Source organism: Dendrobates tinctorius, unplaced genomic scaffold (assembly GCF_039654945.1).
Source record: "Dendrobates tinctorius isolate UK_male_01 unplaced genomic scaffold, ASM3965494v1 ptg000029l, whole genome shotgun sequence".
Taxonomy (NCBI): domain Eukaryota; kingdom Metazoa; phylum Chordata; class Amphibia; order Anura; family Dendrobatidae; genus Dendrobates; species Dendrobates tinctorius.
The window spans coordinates 56,928,825-56,948,178 of NW_027361697.1; the positions used below are offsets into that span (position 1 = coordinate 56,928,825).

A 19,354-nucleotide genomic window follows, 5' to 3' on the forward strand; every position below is an offset into this window, starting at 1 on the left:
TTTAAGGCCAGAGAACAACCTCTCTACACTGACTTGGGTTAGAGACAAAGCCGTAACCACATGGGCAACATCTCTAACAATTTCCAAGTATAAAGGAATTGCCACATGCACAGTCAGTTTTGATGAACGGTTGAATTTTTCTTTGAGAGCAAGTGAAACATTTTGCTGAAATATGGTCAATCCGCTTGCTATAGGAGACGGAGTGAAATCTTTTTCCTTGCAGCAACGCTTTGCCTGCTCCATATCATCCAAATACTTGTCAAAGTCAAACTCCTCATCTGATGAGGATAAAGATATGGCAGCAGTAGCACTGTCAGGACCCAAGTCCTCTTGCACCTGGCAGTCCTCCTGTAGGCCACTCATCCTAACTGCTACCTCAGTCAGAGCTTCTTTTCCTTTAGTAAGCTGTTGATCATCAAGCAATATACGATGACTTGGGTCCACATAAACAGCTGCCAGAAAAATTTTATTTTCCAATAGCTGTGTCGCTCTCCGTTTCATTGAAGCAGAAATGCCATCTGCGATTAAATCTCCTCTTTGGGACAGGCAAAATAGCAAGTTCTTCCACTCCCTTATGAAAATGCCAGGAGTTAAATCCTCAGCTTGTAATTTTTTAGTCACGGTAAATAGATGATTAAGCAACTCCTTCAATTCAGCCACCTGTGTCCATTGACCTTCATTTAGGGTTACCTCAGGGTTCGCCATATCTATAAGAAACGGTTTTAGCCAGGATCAAAACTAGGGGAGGGGGCAGAACCTCATACTGTTCCGCAGAATCTCATACTGCACACCTCAGCTGCTGCAGAACCTTATACTGCACACCCCTACACTTGAAAATAAAGCCTGCACCTTAAGAACTGAACTCCTGGTGTTTCCTCACTCTACTAATGTACCTATACCCGACATTGCCATTTCTGTGTGTGGTTCCACTATTACTCCCCAGCAACAGGCCCGCTGTCTTGGGGTCATACTTGATTCCGAGCTTTCCTTTGCCCCCCACATTCGATCACTGACTCACTCTCGTCATCTGCACCTCAAAAACATTTCTAGAATTCGACCTTTTCTTTCTTTTGACTCTGCAAAAACTCTTAGGCTGGTTTCACATTAGCGCTTTTTAAGCGCACGCACGGCCGGGGGTAGCTCCGCCCCCGAGCCGGCTCTCTGCCCGGCGTGCCCGCCCCTTGCTTGTAGCGCCGCCTCCTAGCGCACAGCGGCGCCTGCGATCGGCGCACCCTATCTTTAGCATAGGGTGCGCAGATCGTGCGCAGGCCGTGCGCTAGTTGCGCTTTGACCTGCGCTGCGCACTTTTGACGGTGCGCCGTGCGCGCCAAAATCCGAAAAGTTTGATTTTGGCGCGCACGGCGCACCGTCAAAAGTGCGCAGCGCAGGTCAAAGCGCAACTAGCGCACGGCCTGCGCACAATCTGCGCACCCTATGCTAAAGATAGGGTGCGCCGATCGCAGGCGCCGCTGTGCGCTAGGAGGCGGCGCTACAAGCAAGAGGCGGGCACGCCAGGCAGAGAGCCGGCTCGGGGGCGGAGCTACCCCCGGCCGTGCGTGCGCTTAAAAGCGCTAATGTGAAACCAGCCTTACTGTTTCTCTTATTCATTCTCGTCTCGACTATTGTAACTCTCTTCTAATCTGTCTCCCTCTTACCAAACTCTCCCCTCTCCAATCTGTCTTCAATGCTGCAGCCAGGATCATATTCCTCACCAATCGTTACACCGATGCCTCTACCTTGTGCCAGTCATTACACTGGCTACTCATCCACTCCAGAATTCAGTATAAACTTATTACCCTCACCCACAAAGCCCTCCATAGCTCAGCACCACCTTACATCTCCTCCCTTGTTTCAGTATACCACCCTACCCGCGCCCTCCGTTCTGCTGATGACCTGAGGTTAGCATCCTCAATAGTCAGAACCTCCCACTCCCGTCTCCAAGACTTTACACGTGCCGCGCCAATTCTTTGGAATGCACTTCTCCGGTCAATACGATTAGTCCCCAATCCCCACAATTTTAAGCGTGCCCTGAAAACGCATTTATTCAGACTGGCCTATCGCCTCAACACATTAACCTAATCTATCCCTGTGTGGCACAGCCAAAAGTTTTACCATAACCAGATTTCCCGCATCATGTTCCCACATGCTTTATGCATCCATTAGCCCTCTGTGTTTGTACTGTTATAAACTTAACATTATGGCTGGTCCATACAATCAGGGCAACTGTTACCACCCACCTTTCGAGTCTACCTCTTTCCTTATAGACTGTAAGCTTGTGAGCAGGGCCCTCATTCCTCTTGGTATTTGTTATAATCTACTGTTTGTGATTGTTGTTATGCTGTAATGTCTATTGTCTGTACAAATCCCCTCTGAAATGTAAAGTGCTGCGGAATATGTCGGCGCTATAAAAATAAAATTTATTATTATTATTATTATTATTATGATGATGTGGTGAATGCAGTCTGTTTATTCCAACTATCAATTGATGTTGGTGTGTTACTGAAGACGAGCAATGCCTGTCCTTTTGGGCAGCTTTGAGGTGTACCTGACTGGTGCTAAAAAAAAGGGAGTGTTAGTCTTTGTGCCACCCGGCTTTCATTCTTTTTGGTACAGATAAGATATGGATAAATGGATAGAGCAGATTTCTAATCTGCTTTTGCTATTGAAAACATTATCTATGAGCTCAAAAACCTTTCAGGTGATGCGTTTTTTTTAAAAAGCTGATCTGCTTTTGCAACTGAAAAACGTATCCTCAAAAAACGTAGCAAAAACGCTGTGTGTGAATGTAGCCTTAGATCAGGAATAGAACAGTCATTTATAGGACATTTCATAACTTTCCCAAATTCCTATGAAAAAATATTCAGCACATTCTGCATTGAATTACTGTACCCAATTTATTATATATTTTCGGAGTCGGACCATTTTATACCGACTCCGACTCCACCAAAATGAGCTCTGACTCCGACTCCACAGCCCTGACAGTAAGAGTACATGGACTTCTTTGTTGTTGTATAGGTTTATTTTGTAGTTAGCCTTCTATTGCTAGTTAGTGGCCAGACGGCCTTAGACATTTTATTTCATGTTTGGCATGTGTAACATTGAATGACCAATGTGCACAATAAACATGCCGTGCCCATATCCGTGTGGAATTCGCTAGACTGCTGTTGTGACTCCATAGCCACCCGCTTGTGCCAAAGCAAAGATCCCAGCTGAGCTTTATATATAGATATAGATATATATATATATATATATATATATATATATATATATATATACACACACATATATCCATTCCCCAGAGTGGGTAAAATGTCACTGTTTTGCCAAGCAGCAGGAGTCTCCCTTAATGTTCAGACAAGGTTGGTCTTTTGTGGGATACAACATTAAACACATCTAAAGGTTCTGTTTAACCCCTTCATGACCACACAATTATCAGTGTGTTTTAGTTCCCTTGATCCAAGAGCCATAACTTTTTTATTTTTCTGTCCACATAGCCTTTTGAGGGCTTGTTTCTTGCCAGAGAAGTTGTACTTTAGAATGACACGATTCATTTTATCATGTGAACCACTGGAAAACAGGAGAACAATTGCAGGTGTGTTGAAATGGCAAAAAAGTGCATTTCCACAATAGTTTTTTTCCATATTTTTTTTATCTTCCATGTTCACTCTAAGGTAAAACTTAGGGTCCTGTTACATTTAGTGACGCACCAGCGATCCTGACAACGATACGACCTGGTAGGGATTGCTGGTGCGTCGCTAAATGATCGCTAGTAAGCTGCCAAACAGGCAAATCTCTTCAGCGACGCAGCATCAATCCAGCGATCAAACACAGCGATGCATGCTGGGAAGCGGGACGCCGACGACGGAAAAATGGCCCAGGACATTCCTGCACGATCTTGGAAGACGAGATCTCGTTGCTGAGATCTGAATATGAGCATGCGCTGCCCCCGGCTTCCATTTTCCTGGAGACCATCGCATTGCAGCAATGGATCTGGGGGGGCCTCCGGGATTTCACAAAATGTCGGAGCCCCACCGCACCACAGAGCACCATCACCGCACCTGTTGCAAAATACTGGCGGAACCACCGGGAACACCAGAGCACCACCGCCGTACCAGCCTGGAATAGGATTTACCGGTGGCCACTGCACCACCGAACAACCCCTGTGACCACGCTCCTCTGTGACCACTCCTGCACCTGTGCCGATTACCCCCGGTTAGCTGAATTCGGACTGTTAAGACAGACCCCCATTTGACACATTATTTTTTTTTGCCTATTTTCCTTCTGAAAATTTGGGGCGCGTCTTATATTCCGAAAAATACGGTATTCATTATTTTTCTGATTTTTAAAAACTTTTTTTTTTTGTTTACTTTTCATTGTATTTAAGTCCGTTCCCTTGGTGTACTTTGATCTGCAATCGTCTGATTGCTTGAACTATACACAGCACTAATATTTATAGAGAAAATCATGATCTCCTTTGAACGCCAGTTAAACACTGACTTTCACAGGAGGATCGTCCTGAATAGTACGGAGACATTTAGCAGACCACTGGCTGTCATGGCAACTCATCAGCGCTCCATGATCATGTCCCTGGCTCACGTGGAATGACACACCTTCTTACAGACAGGTGTTACATGCCACTGTCAGAGATTGACAGCGCCATTTAACAGGTTAACAGCTGCCAGGTAGAGTGCCACTCCACCTGTGGCTGTTAGAGACACATGAATGCTGATTAAATTCAGCCATCATCTGCTGAGAGAGATTTGGGCTCGGTGTGCAAGCTCCCATGAAATCAGGGACACAACATATGTCATAACTGTATGTACTATGTCGTGGAAGGGATTAAAAAGAAACAAAAACACAAAAGAAATCCACAAAAAAAGACTGTCTTATACTGGCAAAACTGAAATATAAAATAAGGGTCAGAACATAGCCTGGTATATGCTCAATATGTAGGTCCACGATCACACTGTGGCCTTTAACCCCTTAAGTACCAGGGGTATTTCCATTTGTACGTTTCCATTTTTTGCTCCCCTTCTTCCCACGGCCATAACTTTTTTTTTTTTTCCGTCAAAATGGCCATGTGAGGGCTTGTTTTTTGTGGGACGAGTTGTACTTATGAATGGCACCATTGATTTTACAATATAATGTACTGGAAAACGGGGAAAAAATTCCAAATGCGGTGAAATTGCAAATAAAGTGCAATTCCACAATTGTTTTTCAGATTTTTTTTACCGTGTTCACTAAATGCTAAAACTGACCTGCCATTATGATTCTCCAGGTCATTACGAGTTCACAGACACCAAATATGTCTAGGTTCCTGTTTATTCAAGTGGTGAAAAAAAAATCCAGAGCTTGTAAAAAAAAAAAAAAAAAAAAAAAAATTCCAAAACCTGTAGCATCTCCATTTTTCGGGATCTGGGGCCGTGTGAGGGTTTACTTTTGCGCACCAGTCTGACGTTTTTATTGATACTATTTTGGTGTGACGCCCGTTATTGGATTTTATTGCAATGTTACAGCAACCAAAAAAAACTTAATTCTTGCATTTTGATATATTTTTTCTCGCTACGCCGTTTACTGATTGGATTAATTCTTTTTATATATTGATAGTTCAGGCTCCAGCCCTGCTCTATGTAGCAGAAATGCTCACTTGCTATGAGCGCGGACCGCTGGGCAGCACCCATATCTATCTGGCTATGACAACCATAGGGGTCTCCTGCAGACCCTGGGTTGTCATGCCAACCTGTTGGCAACCCATGGTCATGTGACACTCGCGTTAATGACGCGCTTTCTGCGCATGTAAAATGCCGCTGTCAGAGTTCACCTACGGCTATTTGGGGCACATGACAGCTGATCAGATCAGCTGTCATGTGCCGGAAAAAATGCAGGCTTTGGCAGTGAGGAAACAAACTGGGAGGCATCCAATGTCGAATATATCCGTCATTAGACGTTATGGGGTTAAACAGTCAAATACTAAGGTAAAAGCAAAGTAAGCAAATACTCTCCAGTAAGTAAATAGTAATAGTACATGTAAGTAACATGGGGCACTTGGTTAATGCTATTTTGATTAAAAAAAAACAAAAACTTAAAAGCCATCTCACAACGACAATGTGTACCCAATCGGGACGCTCCTATTTATAGTATTAAAACCTCACTTTGTGTCAGTCGACCTCAAAGTATATGGGGGCTAGAGCAGGATCTTAAAACCTTAAAAATAGATCCATAACATTTTTAATAAACTGTGTTCAGTTTGTCTCCAGCGGTGTCTTACCCTGCTCAAAGTTAAATAAAATAATCAATTGGTTGCAGCACAGCAGTCTGGCTGTGTAGTCTGGACCGCCCACCATAACTGCCTTCTAAAAATTATTAGGAGATGTTGCAGACTACACAGCCAGACTTCGGGGCTTTGCGTCTGCCTACGATATACAAAGTTCTGAAGCTAATTAAAGTTTATCACAAATATATTTTTCAGTTTTCCAACTTATTTATTATTCTATTTAAACACATTTTTAATGTGAGCCTGCGGTAATCAAAGCAAAAATTATTGAATAACCTGACTTGAAATGAAAACAATTTCAAGTGTTGTCTTGGTCCTCCAGCAGTTTTTGTTTTCTTAGCTCCTAGCAATAGTAAGATATTTCAGCGTGTGGCCATGGAAGCCAGTCGCTGACTGAGCCTTGATGGCTTGATCATTGTGCTGTTTTGTTTTACACCACAGTCAACTAAACATATTTTATGGGGCGAGAGATTCCGGTGAGGTTAAATAGTTCCTTTTTGATTTGGGAAACATTTGGCTCATAGGAGACATTGAAGAATGCATCAGGGCTCTTATTTATCTGTATTCTGGGGTGAACGTCATCCCTGCCCCTCTTTGGTGATTGACAGGCTTCTGTGTATTTGTATACATTAAAACATATTGACATATCAGTCATCCCTGAAATGGGAAAGGGGGTTGAAAAATGCCCCCCCATGTGTACATAGGACTCAACCTATGATTCTGTCCATTTTTTTTATCGCTCCTCTTTTACATACAGTTCAATATTTTTGTGCTGTTTAGATGTTGGCAGAGCTGATCTGTCCCTATAACTAGACTTTTACACTTGATCCAGAATCCAACTTAATTTTCATCCTAAAATTGTGCGATGTGCACAATATCAGCGAACCTTCTCACCAGCTCAGAATAGTGATAACGAGCTGTAAGGAGAGCGCACTGTTAGTGTGTGTTTGTAATGCCCAGCTGGCAGAGACTAGCACCGCCTTTACAAGTGATGTCATTTGTGGATGCGGCGCTGGTCTCGGCACACAAGATAAGTCTTACAAGACACACTAACAATGTGCTCTCCTTCCGGCTCGTTATTACTGATCTGAGCCGGAGAGAGGGGCTCCCTGTCATTGTGCACATCACACAGTGACATTGCAGAGACTAGCCCATCCGCTGAAATGATTGTCATTGATGACTCTTTGTTTCAGGGAGGGGGCAGGAGCTGTGGCAGTTACTGCAGCTTTTGATGACATTTCGTTCAGGTATCCCAGCATGCACTGCGGAAGAGGAAGTTGTTAAAAAATGAAATAGAAAAGCATTTAGCTTAGTTACAGAAGGGCAGGGAATTTTTATTGAAGTATATTAGAAAATAGTTTAGATTATGGAGCTAAATAGATGGGGATTTAGGAGTAAAATTTAGTTGGCTTTCGGACCACCTCTTTAAGTCCTTTTATATATTTGTTTTCCTTAGGGAAACCGTATATACTCTTGTATAAGCCGAGTTTTTCAGGACATTTTTTGTGCTGAAAACGCCTTCCCTCGGCTTATACACGAGTCATTGTCCAAGAAAGATGGAGGGGGAGTGGAGGAGCAGCGGGTTACAGGAGGCAGGAGCCGGTGGCTGTGGCTAAAGCCTGTGCTGCTGCTAAAGAGAAATGAATATTAATTTCTCTGTAGTAGTGCACAGTTGTGGGGAGGTTGACCTGGCGGATGGATCTGCCTGTGGTGAGGGGCAGAGGGATAGCTCAGTGTAGGAATGGAAGCACTGAGATGAAGAGAAAATGGGTGCCGTGCTGTAGAGTGACCATTAGAGGGCAGTGGGGAGCGAGGAAGAAAGTGGTTGTGTAACTGAGAGGGGTTAAGGTCACTGTCATTGGTCAGAGGTCTCTGTCAGGTGATAGTGGGCGGAGCTTCCAGTGCAGGTAGTATAAAGGCTGAGGGAAGGTTCCAGAAGGTTCAGTCAGCCAGGGGAGCTCACTTGAGAGGAGGATCTGCTGTGAAGTGAAAGGCAGCGAAGGGCCCTCAGAGAGGATCTGACAGGAGAGACGGTCACGGGGGTGGCCCAAAACACAGCAGCGGCAGACAGAGAGGTCTGTGAGTGACCAGTAACGGTGTACTCTGAACGGTGAAGCGCTGTGGTGGAAGTGCCTAGGGCAGCCATAGTGAGGAGAGCCACAGAGGTGCCACGACGGTGAAACAGAGGAAGTGAAGGTACCAGAGTCTGTGTAAAAAGGGAAGTGTGTAATTCCTGTGACAAAGTGCTGGGAGTCGTCAAGGAACGGTGAATAAACACGGACCTGTTGAACTCCATTTCTGTCTCAAGTCTCGTGTCTGTCGGCGTCAAGAAGTGGGTCACCCCCCCAGTTCTGTGGGATCAGCGCACCTTCCCCGCCTATCAGCATCAACAACACTAGATCACGCCCTTGCTCAGCTCGACCACTACACAGTGACAGCCGCAGCCCCCGGCTTACAGCATACAGGGGAAGAGTCTTGAGGAGATCATTTGCATATTCCCAGTGCCTTCTGGGATAAGTGAAGATTCTCCGCGAGCTCAACGATCACTGGGTTTTGGCCGTTGCGGCTGAAAAGAGGAAACCGGAAAAACCGCGCGCCTATCGGCACGCGCATTTTGGCTCATCTTTCATCGTTTTTAAGAAATCTCAAGATGGAAGAGGCCAGGAGCCATTTGGTGAGCTGCATTTCTTGCTACATGTTCACAGATTTACCAGTGGAAAAGCAAAACTTCACATGCCACAAATGCAAGCTTGTGACCCTGTTGGAGGAAAAGTTGCAAAATCTCGAAGAGAGGTTAGCTACGTTGAAGATCATTAAGGAAGGTGAAGAGTTCTTGGACAGAGCAGAATTATCTCTTCATGTTACAGAAAGAGAAGAAATTCGAAGTGCACCTGAAGAAACAGAGGAATGGAGACATGTGACCCAGAGAAGCAGGAGGATCAGGAGGCAGTTAGCACACATACTGCTCAGAAACCAGTACCAGGCTCTCACGCAGGAAAACGATGAAGAAATACATCAGGATAAGACTTTGCCAACAAACAGCAACCTTGTACGCCTTCAGAGTCCTCCTGGATGGAGAAAGAAAAATGTTGTGAAGAAGAAACGGAGAGTGGTGGTCATGGGGGATTCCCTGTTGAGAGGAACAGAGGCCGCTATCTGCAGACCGGATGTAACTTCAAGAGAAATGTGCTGTCTTCCAGGTGCAAAAATTAAAGATGTGTCTGACAGGATATCAGGACTCTTCAGACCTACAGATGACTACCCATTCCTGCTACTACATGTGGGGACAAATGACACTGCAAGAAACGACCTGGAAACCATCTGCAGAGACTTTGAAGACTTAGGCAAGAAAGTGAAAGAACTGGGAGCGCAGGTGGTCTTCTCTTCCATCCTCCCAGTGGATGGCCATGGAACAAGGAGGTGGAATAAGATTCTGCAGGTGAACAACTGGCTACGTCGATGGTGCCGTCAGCAACGATTTGGATTTCTGGATCACGGAGTGAACTACTTATACGATGGACTACTTGCTAGAGATGGGGTGCACCTTACGAAGACTGGAAAGCAGGTATTTGGAAGTCGCCTTGCTACACTTGTAAGGAGAGCTTTAAACTAGAACAACATGGGAAGGGAAGCAAAAGACCAGAAAAAGCCATACACCTGACAAATGCTATTAGAAGTGGAAAGGAAGAACAAAGACGAAAGAATCTAATTAATAAAAATATTGGAGAAAGAGAAACCAATCACAAACTAAAATGTTTCTATACTAATGCACAAAGCATGGGCAACAAACAAGGAGAATTGGAACTACTAACACAGGAAAAGAAATATGATGTCATTGGAATCACTGAAACTTGGTGGGACAATACACATGATTGGAATACAAGACTAGAAGGATACAACTTATTTTCAAGAAACAGACTTGATAAACGAGGAGGAGGTGTCGCATTGTATGTTAGAAACGCGTATATCGGCACAGAGATCCAAGCTTCAGAGACTAGGAGTTCTGTGGAAACTGGGTAAGAATACAAGGACAGAACAATGGAAAGGACACCATTGTAGGCATTTACTACAGGCCGCCTGTGCAAGCTGAAGATATGGATGAACTCTTTATGCATCAAATGGCCAAGTTCTCCAAAAAATATGACATAGTTGTCATGGGAGATTTCAACTATCCAGACATTTGTTGGGAATATCTCTCAGGCAAAACTAACAGGTCAAGGAAATTCTTATCCTCTCTTGCTGACAACTTTATCTTCCAAAAGGTAAAGGAGAAAACAAGGGGAACTGCTACCTTGGATCTAATCCTTATAAACAGGGAGGAAATGGTTGAGGAGGTAAAAGTGGCTGGGACCCTAGGAGGTAGCGACCATGCTATTTTAGAATTTTGGATAACTAGAGGCAGAAAACCTGTGAAGACTCAGACTTCAAGGTTAGATTTCAGAAAGGCAGATTTTAAGGGATTCAGAAAGAGAATTGGAGGGATCCAATGGCTGGATATCCTTAAAGACAAAAATGTCCAGGAAGGATGGGAAATCTTGAAAAATGAAATTCTCAAAGCACAGTTGTTAACAATTCCGAAAAGAGGGAAGAATAGGAAGCATTTAAGGAAACCAGGATGGATGAACACAGAACTTAAGCACATGTTAAAAAGGAAGAAAAAAATGTTTATAAAATGGAAAGAGGGAGGCATATCTAAAGAAGAATATAATGCTGTCTGCAGAACCTGCAGGGCACAAATCAGATTATCTAAAGCTGAAAATGAATTGAGGCTTGCAAGAGATGTCAAAAGCAATAATAAAGGATTTTGGGGATATGTCAAAAGTAAAAGAAAAGTCAAAGATGCTATAGGATTTTTACAGGATGAAAATGATGAAATGGTAAGACAGGATGTTGAGAAGGCTGAACTTTTAAATTCCTATTTTGCATCTGTTTTCTCTCAGAAAGGAAATGTAACATCAACTGTTCTTCACTGTCCTATTAAGGGAATAGAAGAATCCAGGATATCTATAAACAGAAAGATAGTGAGGAAACACTTAGCTAACCTAAATGAATTCAAGTCTCCAGGTCCAGATGAATTACACCCCAGAGTACTGAAGGAGATAGCAGAAGAAATTTTTGAACCCCTCTCCATAATCTTTGAAAATTCTTGGAGAACAGGAGAAGTGCCAGAAGACTGGAGAAGAGCAAATGTTGTTCCTATCTTCAAAAAGGGGAAGAAGGTGGACCCAGGCAACTATAGGCCGGTGAGTCTGACTTCTATACCAGGAAAGATCTTTGAACAAATTATTAAACAACATGTATGTCAATACCTGGATAAGAATGAAGTGATTAAACAGAGTCAGCATGGGTTTGTAACTAATAAGTCATGTCAGACTAATTTAATTTCCTTCTATGACGGTATTACTGATTGGGTGGATCAAGGAAATGCTGTAGATATGTATATCTTGACTTCAGCAAAGCATTTGACAAAGTCTCTCACACAATCCTTATTGAAAAAATGACTAAGTATGGAATGGACAAGGCAACTGTTAGGTGGATTCATAACTGGCTTAGTGATCGGACCCAAAGAGTGGTCGTAAATGGCTGCACATCCAGTTGGAAGAATGTCTCAAGTGGGGTACCACAGGGCTCTGTCCTGGGCCCTGTATTGTTCAACATCTTTATCAACGATTTAGATGAAGGAATTGAGGGTAAATTGATTAAATTTGCTGATGAGACAAAGCTAGGAAGGATAGCTAATACTAGAGAAGAGAGAGAGAGGATTCAAAAAGATTTAAATAAACTGGAGAAGTGGGCAGCAACTAACAGAATGGTTTTTAACAGGGAGAAATGCAAAGTACTACATCTGGGCAATAAAAATGAAAAAAGCATATATAGAATGGGAGGAATAGGGCTAAGTAACAGCACATGTGAAAAAGACTTGTATACTAATAGATCACAGACTGAATATGAGTCAACAGTGTGATGCAGCAGCAAAAAAAGCAAATGCAATTCTAGGATGTATTAACAGAAGCATACAGTCTAGATCACGTGAAGTAATTATTTCCCTCTACTCCTCTTTGGTCAGACCTCATCTGGAATATTGTGTCCAATTTTGGGCACCACATTTTAAAAAAGACATCAACAAACTGGAGCAAGTTCAGAGAAGAGCGACCAGAATGGTGACTGGTCTACAAACCCTGTCTTATGAGGAAAGGTTGCAGGATTTGGGAATGTTTAGTTTGCAAAAGAGAAGACTGAGAGGAGACTTAATAGCTGTCTACAAATATCTAAAGGGCTGTCACATTGTAGAAGGATCAACTTTATTCTCATTTGCACAAGGAAAGACTAGAAGCAATGGGATGAAGCTGAATGGGAGGAGACACAGATTAGATATTAGAAAAAACTTTTTGACAGAGTGATCAATGAGTGGAACAGGCTGCCACGAGAAGTGGTGAGTTCTCCTTCAATGGAAGTCTTCAAACAGAGGCTGGACAGACATCTAACTGGGATGATTTAGCGATTCCTGCTTTGAGCAGGGGGTTGGACCAGATGGCCCAGGAGGTCCCTTCCAACTCTACGATTCTATGATTCTACATCCTACTTGCCTTCCCTGTGTGCCCTCGCTACCTCTCATTTGTTCCAGCGCCAGCAGCTCTTCTGGCCGAGAGATCACGTGGCTCCGTTCATTAAGGTAATGAATATTCACGCCTCTCCAATCCCATAGGCGTGGAGTGAATATTCATTACCTTAATGAGCGGGGCCACATGATCGCTTGGCAGGAAGAGCTCCTGGCGCTGGAACAAGATGCAGCGAGGGCGCACAGGCAAGGTAAGTAGGATGTGGTGGTGGTTTTTTTTTTTTTTTATAATAGGAACCATGCATACATGGATAGGGGATAAGGAGCCATGCATACAAGGACAGGGACCGGGGAGCCATGCATACAAGGATAGGGATGAGGGGACAATGCATACCCTGCTACGGTAATTTACATGACTGTTTAGCAGCCATATTTGCTCATCTGCATTACGCTTGAAATTCCCAACCTAACATTGGGGTTGTTGTCCTGAACTAACAGCATTTTATGCATATGTATATAGTGTGATGCTATTAGTTCAGGTCAGCAGACTGTCAGACTTGGATTTCCAGTCATGCTACGAATGAGACGATTCAGTCACTTTATGGTTATGTAATTTAGTCTTTACTCTTAAAGGAAATGTTCCAAATTTTCAAATTGCCAAGGTAAAGGAATGATTATAAAATGTAGAAATACTTGTTTACAAATAATAATAATCTTATTAGGTGCTGTGAAATATTTTGGCACTATATATTTTAGAGGGGACTTGTAAAGACAATAAAATACATTGCAGATTAACAATCACACAAATCAACAGATACCAAGAGGAGTGTGGACCCTGCTCGCAAGCTTCCAATCTATTGCCCTCGCTCTCTAGTGGTGTCTGCCGAGACTGAAAACTATTATGGACTACCCGTCAGTTGTTTGGCTAGAGCATTTTGGTTGATTGACAGACAGGATCAAATTTTTTTATTGTGCGCCACTTCGGGTTTTGGCTTTCCTCATGCCAAGGACTATGTGAGCATACAAGTTTGGGCTGCACTTATCAGATGTCTGAAGAAAGTTCTGATAGTTTCTTTGTAGTTGGCTTGTGATCGCCTCCATCTTGGACCAAAAGTGTTGAAGGTTTGTGCAGTAAAATATCCTTCAGCATATTATTTTCTTCTTGTTTGTGGTAATATAGATGTTTAGTTTCCTTTTCACCATCATATGGGTGAATGCTGCTCTTCAGTCACCAGACTTTATATACCGCCTACTGCACTAAATAGCAGTTCTGTCTTTCTTGAGCTTCTGTACTCCCTCTAGTGGTAGCGGTATGCAGTCAGTACCTCTCCATGTAACGCTGGGGAAATACTTCCACAACACTGTACATGCTCATGTGGAGCTATGATTTTCTTTTCTTTCAGCATTTCAAGAAGCATAAAAGGTTGATCCCTGAGAGGACGGTCTGGAAATACTTTGTGCAGCTTTGCAGTGCCTTAGAACATATGCATTCCCGACGTGTCATGCACAGAGGTAAGAGAAATAAATGTGCCAAAACTATGCCATGTTTTCCTTATTCAGTGAGCAATTCCCTGTTTTAGCAATAAAATGGATACCGTATTTGCCTAGAGTGATTGTCCTTTATATATGGACCAATCTCCATATAATGTAAAGTTTTGTTACTTTTAATCTCATCCTTTTGTTTTCACGATCCGTACTTGCTGACAGTGACTGGCTGAAAACCCTTCCAGGCTTAGCCCTACCCTGAGCTGAGAAGTGGATGCCATTCTGTCCGGCCCAATAAATGATCATTAATCAAATACTAGGTCGTTCATTCACTGACTGCAAACAACATTTTGAAATAAATATTTTTGTTTTCATTTTGCAGAATGTTTCATTATTCAATGATGAAGCTTTCCATATAGTGCACTTTATATTTTTTCATTTTTTTTTTCATGGAATGGCACAACAGACTGCTATTCAGTTCAGTTGAAAATGTAGGTACACCGACTTCTCCGTTCAGTATTGCCAAATGGAATCGCTGAACTAAGAACACTGCAAACGTGGTGTGAACAGACCCTTATAGGGAATCTGTCAGCAGGGGTTCACCCCATCCCACCAATGATTTATGTGTAGCTCTTTTAAAAAACAGTCCAGCAATACGTTTACATGGCCAGTCCGTTCCAACTTCCTCCATTACCGAGAAATCGGCGTTCAAATCTATATGCAAATGAGGCTGAAGATCTGTTTGTAGCCTCTGTCACTCCGGCTCTATTTCTTGCCCAGAGCTCACCCTTCTGCATGACTGACAATCTCTCTGCTGTGCAACGTCTGACAAAAGGTCATGAGTAAAGCAAGAGGAGGTTAAATAAATATAGAATTTAATGTATATGTGTGTATAGTGAGTATACTTTTTTTTTGCGATTTATAGGTGAGACATTTTTTAAATAATAGAGCTTGGTTGACATTGTAAAAATTGTATGTTCTGTACTGGAGGAGATGATTTGTGCATATAATGCAGTATGAGTGTGTTACTCCCCTACTGCTGATCTCTCCGGATTCCAGTATAGTGTGTGACTATATTATACTCACACTACAATACATGCACATATTCACACATTTAATGAATAAAATACTTAATGGGAGTGCGTCTTTAAGATCATTTAACCACCCACCCTCCCACACCCTAAAAAAATAATAATAAAATGCAAGTAAAAGAATCATTCAAGTATATCTACCCCAGAATGATGCCATCTAAAGTTACAGCTTGTATTGCGAAAAATAAGTTGCTGGATAAAGAAAAAGTTTCCAGCTCTCCCTCTGGGTGAGGGTGTTGTGGGAGAATGGTGTTTTCTGAAGGCCCCAAATAGGCCATGATTTAATGCATCTATTATGTATGTAGATGTGTAAATACAGACAACCGTGTTCCTGCAGCCGGCTGTTGCATGACGCTATGTGTAAGTATTTCATTGTTTGCATTAAACCGTAGAAACTCTTCAAACAATGATCTGTACAGTTACATGAGTGACATCCGGTGTTATTCTAGATAAGCAAAGGTGTCCGAGAGCAAGTAGACTTCACAACTTTTGTTTGCTGGTTATTGATGCTTTTTATGTTTTATTAGTCTGTTTAAATACTTTCTTTTAATATTCAATGTGATGTGATATACATAGTGTGCACTTGCCTCTAGGTACATACAGAAATTCTCTTTAGTCACCAGCGGAATACATGGTTTGGGATCGGTCCTCATGAGTTCCTCCTGAATTGTCTTATTTGTGCGTTTGTCTGCTTACCTAAACTTGTTTTTCTCCCCAGATATTAAGCCAGCCAACGTGTTTATAACAGCCACAGGCGTGGTGAAGCTGGGGGATTTAGGTTTGGGCCGCTTCTTCAGCTCCAAAACCACAGCTGCACATTCTTTAGGTAAGCCGTCCTGAGAGGCGCAGGTAGCGAGCGGGTGTTTTACTGCCCTGTCTGATGCCATGTGTCAGCTGTGAAACCCACAGCCCCCTCCGGAAAGCCTTATTAACCTGTGTTGGGGCACACACTATTAATTTCACGTAGCTTTCAGGAGTTTCCTGTTATGACGACCTTTAACCCTGCCACTGACATTAAAGGAACCCGCTGCCATCATAACCACTGATTATTTATTTTATGGCTGCGTTGTTAAAATTTAAAGGGGAGAAAGCAATTCATGGGATTGGCCTACGGTAGAAGAACATTTTACCAGGGGTATAATTAAAGAATTACAAGTGCCCCATAAAATGAAGCCTTTTTATTTGCTCTCCAAAAATGTGACAGCACTAGTCAGACTAGCTAGATATATTATATATCTACTTTTTTTTTTTGAAGTTTTCTATACTGTCTGTATGTTTAAGTGAGAAGTACTCCAACTTGGGGTCATGCCTTTATTGGCAAGTCGCTGCCATAATGTACAGTAACTACTTAATGAGTAACTAACTTATAGGAGAAATGAAAGACTAGTAGGATCTATGGGCAACATAAAGGACTTTCATTTTTTTCATGATATAGGTCACATTGACAAAGTTGCATGAAGGCAGGTTGTTTAGACTAGCATCATACAGTATCAGCCTTGGTAACAGCTGTGAACATCGGATTGCGGTTTCCCAATTAATTTCCGGAGTTGACTTATCTCTGCAAAACTGCATATTACACCTACCATATATGGGTCATTCCAATGCAATTTTTCCCTATATTTTTAATTATTTTGAAATGTTATTCTCTGATAATAGTGTGTTAGAGACTGCAAAATGTGAGGAAAAATGTCTATATACTTTTAGTTTAATTTTCAAAGTTTTGAAAAAATGTGAATTCCTGTGTTGCATGCCTTTCTTTCGCCTCATAACTCAGGCCAGAGCCAAGATAGAGAAATGGAAAAAACACCTTTCCACTCAGAACTGTGTACAGGCTTTCACCTGATATGTCACAAGAGTATATTTCTTATTATGGTATTTTACCTATGCGGACTCAAACGCAAAATTTTGAATAGCATTTTCAAGAAAAACTATAGGATATAATATTTTCAAAAGATCACATGTGCCTCCCTAGTCACATCTGTACCAAAATTCAAGTTGTGATCGCAAAGGCGTCATACTCCAAAAATTAACTGTATGAACAGTGGCAATTTGAAAATATTGCATTTAGATCTGTTCAGCCTGTGGTCTGAAAGTGTAGGGTCTATGTTTTCCACATAAAATAAAAAAAAAAAAAAAATAGGTCCATTACTTGTCCTGATCTTAAACCAACCAGGGGATAACAAAACTAGACCTGATACCGGCAGACCGTTCCATCAGAGTCTTTGTTCCAAAACATCAATTCTCTTCTGAGCCCTGCTGTGAGCCCAAACAGTAGTTATAAACTTCTGTGAAGCACTAGGTTGGGGTTCAAGGTGGCTCACCACACATCTAGATAAGTTCCCTGATGGGTCTAGTTTCCAAAATGGTGTCACTTTGTGGTGAGTTTCCACTGTTTAGGCACATCAGGGGCTCACCAAACGCAACATGGTGTCCGCTAGTTATTCCATCAAATTTTACATTGAGAAAGTGAAATGGTGCTCCTTCCCTTCCAAGCCCTGCTGTGTTCTCAATCAGTAGTTTTCCCCCACATTTGAGTTATCGGTATGTTCAGGAGCAATTGCACAACAAATTTTATGGTCCATTTTTTCTTGTTACCCTTGTGAAAATAAAAAAAAATTGGGTCTAAAGTAAAATTTTTGCGACAGTTAAATGTTAATTTTTCCTTCCATATTGCAAAAATTTACTGTGAAGCCCCTGAAGGGTTAATAAACTCCTTGAATGTGGTTTTGAACACTTTGATTAAAAAAAAAAAAAAAAAAAAGCATTTTTATTAACGAAATTCAAACAGAACAAAGTCCACACATTACAATGTCCAACAAGGTCACATATTTTCAAATACAGTGCATCCCCTCCCTCCCCCTCCTTAAAGAAAAAACCTCAACATATGCTCAGAAGTACGTCCTCCTTTCGGGATCGTCTCTCCACCCACTGTGTCCACAATGAAGTGAACATTTTTTCCCTTTTTCTTTTGGCATAAATACCTTTTTCCATATTTACAATAAAGTCTGATTGTCTAATAAATTCTTGTATTATCGGCGGTTCTTAATTTATCCAGTGCCTGGCTATTAATTTACGTGCAATGTATAACAACCTAGCTATCGCCAATTTGAACTGATTTTGAATCTGAATCTCCTCCACATAACCGAAAATACAAACCACAGGATCCCTCTCAATTCTACAGTCATACACTCCCTCTATGTGTAAGATCCCGGCCCCATCAGCCTGACAACGAGGGCATCCAGAAGTCTGTCTCAGTCCTGCCCTAAATAGTCTTTCAGGAGTCCTATATACTCTATGGAGCACATAATTTGTGCGGGTCTACCTGACTCACTCAGTGACAATTGGGGTAAATCTTCCATAATCGCTTCCCACTTATCCTCTTCTATCGGCCCCAATTAGTCTTCCCACTTCTCTTTAGCCTTAATCGGCTAATGAGTTAAAAAGGTGCGCATTAAGTCCTTTTAAATACCTGTCATAACTCCTTTTGTTCCCCCATCACTACACACATAGTCCACCGATATGTCTTTTTGGACCCTCATAGAAACCGTCTTACTCTGTGCTATGTAAGCGTGACAGAGCGGTCTATACTGGAACCCACAGATCTCAGATAATTCATATTCCTCCTGTAGTTTGGTTTTGAACACCTTGACGGGTGCAGTTTTTAGAATACCATCACTTTCCTGTCATATAGGCCCTTCAGTCACTTCAAATGTGAGGTGGTCCTTAAAGAAAATGGTTTTGTAAATTTTGTTGGAAAAATGAGAAATCGCTGGGCAACTTTTAACCCTTCTAGCTTCCTAACAAAAAGAAATATGTTTGAAAAAATGTGCTGATGTAAATCCAACTTGTGGTAAATGTTATTTATGAACTATTTTGTCTGATTTAAGGTCATCAAAATTAAGTGTTTGAAAATTGCCAAATTTTCAAAATTTTCTCCAAATTTCC

The 19,354-nt window shown here is 42.0% G+C and overlaps 1 protein-coding gene across 5 annotated transcripts in view; it reads left to right on the forward strand.

The window, feature by feature from the left end:
- The window catches only part of NEK7 (NIMA related kinase 7), a 162,392-nt gene that overhangs the window by 109,168 nt on the left and 33,870 nt on the right, over positions 1-19,354 (forward strand). For all 5 annotated transcript variants that reach the window (XM_073571739.1, XM_073571741.1, XM_073571737.1 and 2 more), the window contains 2 exons: positions 14,237-14,345; positions 16,128-16,235. In XM_073571739.1, the coding sequence (XP_073427840.1) occupies positions 14,237-14,345; positions 16,128-16,235 (217 nt within the window). The remainder of the gene's footprint in view (positions 1-14,236; positions 14,346-16,127; positions 16,236-19,354) is intronic.